The sequence below is a fragment of the Octodon degus genome, unplaced genomic scaffold, assembly GCF_000260255.1.
Source record: "Octodon degus isolate 3935 unplaced genomic scaffold, OctDeg1.0 scaffold00094, whole genome shotgun sequence".
Classification (NCBI taxonomy): Eukaryota; Metazoa; Chordata; class Mammalia; order Rodentia; family Octodontidae; genus Octodon; species Octodon degus.
Genome location: NW_004524670.1, coordinates 10,340,458 through 10,346,928, shown reverse-complemented (window position 1 = coordinate 10,346,928; position 6,471 = coordinate 10,340,458). Strand labels below are relative to the sequence as shown.

General features: G+C 37.2%; 1 protein-coding gene across 1 annotated transcript in view; it reads left to right on the top strand.

Annotated features, from left to right (window-relative positions):
• The window catches only part of Svep1 (sushi, von Willebrand factor type A, EGF and pentraxin domain containing 1), a 217,470-nt gene that overhangs the window by 88,792 nt on the left and 122,207 nt on the right, over positions 1-6,471 (top strand). Inside the window, exons 13-15 of the mRNA XM_004638106.2 lie at positions 1,105-1,226; positions 3,926-4,034; positions 5,719-5,883. Of these exons, the coding sequence (XP_004638163.1) occupies positions 1,105-1,226; positions 3,926-4,034; positions 5,719-5,883 (396 nt within the window). The remainder of the gene's footprint in view (positions 1-1,104; positions 1,227-3,925; positions 4,035-5,718; positions 5,884-6,471) is intronic.

Here is a 6,471-nt window from a genome sequence, read left to right as displayed (position 1 = left end):
TGGTTTTTTTTTTTTTTGTTATTTTGTTTTGCTTTGTTTTTTACGACTTTTTATTCTTTAAAAAATGCAAAAAAGAAAACAATACCAATTTGGATTTGAATAGGAAGGTACAACCATCATGGTTGTGTTGTTATTTGCCAGAAATACCTGAAGAGGCTTGTCAGCCCATAGTTCTTGACCTATAAACATGAGCATGAATTCTCATAGTTCAGAGCATCACTTATATTTAACTTCTTTGTCAACGTAAGTGATATAATAAAATAAATCAATGTGTTCTTTTTAGATTTCATTTAGACTTCATAACCTGAAATATATTTTGTCATTAAATTTTTAACCCAATATCATTTTTCTAATGTAGGTATTCTCCAGAGTGAATCTTTGCTCTAAAGCCATAAAGTTTAAATGCTAAAGTCATGTTTTAAAAAAATAAAGCCTGCTTACTTGAGTTAGTGTTTTCTAAATCAGAAAAGTATATAGAAGCAACAGCACTTACTTTCATAATTTAGACAAAAGTATGGGTATTATATTAGGAGGCATGGCTGCTGAATATTTTGGGACAGATTGTTTAATCTAGCAATTAACTAGAGGTTTTCATCAAAAAAGAAATTTATCTCTACAGAAGCTATACCAGCAAGAAACACAAGTGCAAATAGTATTTACAATTTTTTCTATAGCTTCTGATTTAACATATATGTGTATGTATACATACATATATGTATATATGTGTGTTTATGTTACATATACAAATAACATAAATGTATGCTATAGATTTTTGCATAGATTTATATAAAGTAAAATAATTTTGATCTAGTCAGGATTAGATGTTCTCTTATTCCACAAAATACTCTTTCATCTGGTTGGAAGGCAAAGAATAATATGTGAAAAACAACTCACCCCTACATAACTGACTATAGTAGTCCCTGATTCATAGTTTATTATTATTGAATAATGTCTTACAAACCTTCTGTAAGTGTTCTCTCATATTTTTCCAACAATCTTACATATCATGTTAGAGTTAAAATTTTAGGTTTTGATTGATCTATAAACGTTAATTCCTTTTGAAAACACTAACCAACTAAAGCTGTGCTCCTGAACATTTTTCAGTAAAACGTTTTGCAAACCATGGGTTCAAGTCCTTTGAAATGTTGTACAAAGCCACTCGCTGTGATGATGTGGATATGTTGAAAAAGTTTTCTGAAGCATTTGAGACTACACTGGGGAAAATGGTATGTCTCTGGCGGGCCTTTGCTGTGTTTTGTATTTTAATGGTCATCATAGCCTCTGGGCAGCCCTTGTACCTGAAATTTCCTCTCCTGATTATTTTCCTTTTTTATGATCCAAACTTGTGCCTGACATTTAGAATCATTCTTAGATTTCAGGGCTCTGGCTTACATTAAAAGTAACTCTGCACCAACACGTCAAGTTTTAGAAGCACTGTGAGCAAGGAAGTCCCAGAAGATTACAATTGAGAAGGCCTATTTTATTATTTAAAGTCTGACAAAAATTTCAAACACTGTAGACTGTAGTTTTTTACAATGAGAAGTTAATTAGATAGTTAGAGTATTTTCATTCTCATGTGTTTTGTTTGGGTTTTTTTCACCAATTATGAGAAAACATTGCAATATATTTAAATATCTTGCAGGCAGGTGTACCTGACAGAGCAGGGAGCCCTTCATTTTTTGTTAACAAACTTTAATAGTGCTACTCAACCTGTACCATGCATTGTTATAAATATATTAAAGTATTATTAGCTAACATCCATTCAAATAAACACTTGCTTTGAAAGTTATATTCAAATCTATTCTGTAAAACCAAATTCCCAAAAGAGAAACAATTAACAGTATCACTAGTAAACAAAACAATTACACTTAGTAGGCCACTATTATTATAAATCTGTATATTAAAAGGAAACCATACACTCATATTTATTATACTTTATCCCAATATAATGAAAAATTTATTAAATTTTTAAAAACAGAATCCATGTGAAAATCATGTGAAAGTGACTTTCGTGTATGTTAGTTTTTTATCTACCACAAATGAAGTTTATGACAGATTAAAAATGATCTAAATGGGCCAGAATGCAGTATAAAATTTTTACTAAATATTTTGTGTTAGACAGTAGGATTTTGGATGTGAATAAAACTGTCCAAATTATGTGTCCCGTAGAATTTCCATTCTAACAAGTATACAAACCAAAAAGAAATTATAAGGAAAGTATGTAATGCACCCGAGGACATAGTGCTACAGAATGACATAAAGGAGAAAATGGAAAGCCTCACTAACAAGTTTTCTGTTTGAGGAGAGGTCTGAAGGGATGAGGCAGTGGGTCACTGCCTTACATAGGAGAAAAGCATTCCAGGCAGAAGTCAGCAAGTGCAGAGGCCCTGGGGAGGATGATGGGAGCTTGAAAAATGATGAAGTGATCAAAGCAGTAAGAGTAGAAAGAGTAATGAGCAATAAGAGATGGTCAAAGAGGACGGAGAGAGTAGGAGTGAAAAAAGAAATGAGACTGGAAAGTCACTATATAAACTTTGCCTTTTAGTATAAGTGAGAAAGAAAGTCATTTAAGGCATCAACTTTCTTACCAACTTGGGCAACAGGAGAAGCAAAGGATGGGAGAGTGAAAGTGGACAAAGTAAGAGATGATGTGGCTTGGGTTGCCCTGATGTGATGAGAGGAGGATGGATTTGGACGGACCTTCTCAAGGTCCGTTTAGGAAGACTCACTGACACAATGGATGTAGACTGCAGACAGAGTAAGAGAGGAGGCAGGAAGGTGGGGTATGCACAAGCACAGTGGCCAGGTGTGGGTACTCATGGATAGATATGTGTGAAAGATGGGTCTTTTCTAGCTTCAGTCTTACCAAGGAGAAAAGTAGTCACCATGACTAAGGCTGTGCAATACACATTGGAAGTTTGAGAAGAGAGAAGACGGTATAAAGCAATTTTCTAAGAGTGTTAATGAAATACAGAAAAGATGTAAGTTTGACAGAAACTAGGGTTGTGTTTCTGTCAAGATACTGTTGACTACGTGAGGATGGGTGTGAGAAAGTGGTGGTTTCTGTAGCCAGGTTTAAAGATGCTCCTGGCAGATGCATTGAGAAGCAGGCATTCACTGAGGCAGGAGGTGTCCCATGTTGATGGTTCATGGACTCTGAGATCAGTAAAAAAAGAAAGCAAAGACACGCAGGCTGAGGAGAGTGGAGAAGCAGCAGGGTCGATGGATTCTATCTTCTTATGAAGTCAGTGACTTGTGCCGAGGGTGGTGCTGCTGCCAGGACATGTCCCAAAGGTCTGGCCTTGTGAGTAAGTGTCAGGGTAAGTTGGGAAGATGAGAGAGAAGAGGAAAAGGATCCGAGATGCCAAGGAGACAGAAGGATAAGTAAGGAATGAGATGGCGTCTCGGACTGGGAAAAGCTGCAAGAGGTAGGATGAGTGAATAGTTGGTAGTATGTGCTTCAGAACTACAAGGCTTTATGGAGTGAGGAATGGTATCTAGAGCTACTACTGGAGGATCAGGAGGCCAATCCCTCCACTTCTACAACTACCCAGAATTCCAGGGTACCAGCACTTCTTGTGCCAGAACATTCTTTAGAAAATATTCTAGAAAACTGGAAGGTTGGATTTCATTCAGAACACAATGAAAGGGAACAGAAAAGAAAGGAGGCAGGAAATAATAAGAGGTTTTCCTTTCACAAAGCAAGATTTAGTCTGAGTGGAAATGGGGGACAGGGTCCAAGAACAGGATTGAAGACCCATTTGAGGTAAAAGTCTCGAGACAGCACTGTCACTGGGGTCCTGGGCTGCTTGTGGTGAGCATGAGGAGCCCTGGGCTGTCACTCCACTCCTGTTAAGGCACAGAGCTCCTCCACAGCTCACAGTGATGTCATTCTCATTTTACCATCTCCCTTTTTTGTTTGCAGGTCCCAACATTTTGTAGTGATGATGATGACATTGATTGTAAGCTGGAGGACCTGACCAAAAAATATTGTCTGGAATATAATTATGACTACGAAAATGGCTTTGCAATTGGTAATTGCATCATCTAGTGTCAATAGTTTGCAAAATCGATCTGTACAATGAAACAGTTCTAGAAAAATGGGACAAACTAGAAAATTAACTTGTATTAACTTGTTCATCAAATATTTTAGGATGGCTGTATGATTTGATCATTACATAACTACTAAACTTTAGGATCAGATAAATTATTTCAAAGTGTTGGACAAAAGTCTTCAGGATGACAAAAATGGAATCACATTGGAATGTTAAAATTCAAATAGTGATATGATATCATAAAAGAAGATAATCATAATAGTTGTAAAGTACTAGCAGTATTTTATATCCATTTGAGTGACATTGTAATCAAACCATTAATTTAAAAGTTACATATAAATAATAGTTACTCCTCACCAAGAGAATGTTAAGATTCAATTAAGTCCAATTCTATTAAGTCAAATGCAAGTCCAATATAAGTGAAATTTTCAGGTGCCTTTTTTTAATTAAAATTCTCCCTATGTATGGAATTAGCAATTTTCTCCAGATAGCGTGTAGTATTTGTGCAGAAAATGTTTAATGGAAATAGCAAAAATAGTGATCCCTGTTCAATTGATCCCTGTTTTGGCTAATAGCCAAAAGCACCAATAAAACCCAAGAAACTTTGTAAATAACTTACTAAAGTGGAAAGACTGCATGGATATAATTTATTATTTAAAGCATCACAACAACATTAATATCACTCACTGAGGTTCTATGATGAGCCAAATACTTAGCCAGATGCTTTGTATGTACTGCATTGTCTCATCTATGCCTCAGACGAATTTATGAAGTAAGACGCATTATCTCTATCGCTATAAGCAAAGAAACTAAGGTTCAGAAATATGATTTGCTGAAAAGACCGGCCAGATAGCTCAGTGGACTAAAGCACCCACTTAGGCAGAGTACAGCAGCTGAGGTTCGATCCCCAGCGTGCTGTGCCAGCCCTGCCCCCGGGGCATGCTGAGATGGAGATTGAGACTGGGCATGGTGGCGCATGTCTGTAATTCCAGAACTTGGGAGGCTGAAAACAGGAGGATCACTATGAGTCTGGTGTACATAGTGAGACCCTGAATACCCTGTAGACCCTGTACCAAATATATAAAAAAAGGAAGATGATAAATCACACAACTATACATCATACGTCAACAAGTCAGTCTGAACTCTGGTAATTAATCCCAATGAAATTCTGCATATCTAGGGATTTCCACATACCCATGTCATCTCCAGTGACCTTCTGGAAGTATTTAATTTGCTTGCTATCTTCAGAAACTACTCTACCTTTAAAATATCATGAATAATCTTCATAACAGGAAAACTGTATGCATCAAGTTTATAAAACCAATATTTTTTTAAATTGAAGAAAGCCCTAAAGTGAAGTAGGAATTGAGATTCTGCCCCGCCCCCCTCTGTCTACAAATCTAGGAAAGTTAAGTAACTGTTTACTCAAAAGTAGAATGGCATAAACGCTTAGACACTTTCTTTTTGTGTAATTCACTGGCTACCTAAATAGGAAGTGTCCAAAAATTGCAAAAGAAGCTTGTGGACAAAATTCTGCATGTGGTTCATTACAGACAGTTTAGGAAATGGGCAAGTGCGATGCAACGTGCACCGTAGCAAGCAGAAGCTGAGCGCTGACGAGCTGCCACTGTGTGATCATTTGTTTCTGCACCCCAACTGTCAGGACCAGGTGGCTGGGGCGCCGCCAACAGGCTGGATTACTCCTATGATGACTTCTTGGACGCTGTGCAAGCGACACCCACGGGCATCAGCAAAGCCAGATCTTCACGGATTAAAAGAAGTGTCCCATTGTCCGACCACAAAATTAAATTAATTTTTAATATCACGGGTAAGGCTGAACTAGATTTTTGAAAATAAAAATCATGTTGTATGGAAACCTGAATCTCAAATCTCTCATTAGTTCTCATTAGCAGGAAGTGACCCTGGAACTGAGATTGCAGAAAGCATAGGCAAATAAATTTCATCACTGTTTTCCTATTTAATATAAGGGATGTATTTTAAGGTCCTCACAGCAATGAGAATCCTGCTTTGTTTTTATTTTAGCAAGATGAGATAAGTATGTTTTTAAAATGCAAAAATTTGTAGCTGTCTGTATGTTATAATGAAAAATCTCCTTTAAAAAGTAATGCACTCCAGCACCTAAAGAGATTAAAGCAAATTATACTGTTGTTCATATGGTCCATGTATTAATTGTTCACTGAGCAGTAGACAAATTTAGAGTTAGAGCTGGGGTGATAGCTCAGCAGTCTTAGCACCTGCCTGGCAAGAGCAAGGTCCCGAGTTTGATCCCTGGTATCACATGCTGTGCTGGCCCTGGTGCCACAGGTGTGCCATGGTGGTGGTGGTGCATGCCTGTAATCCCAGAGGTGGGGAGGCTGAGGGAGGAGGATCACTAAGACTCTGAACTGCATAGTGA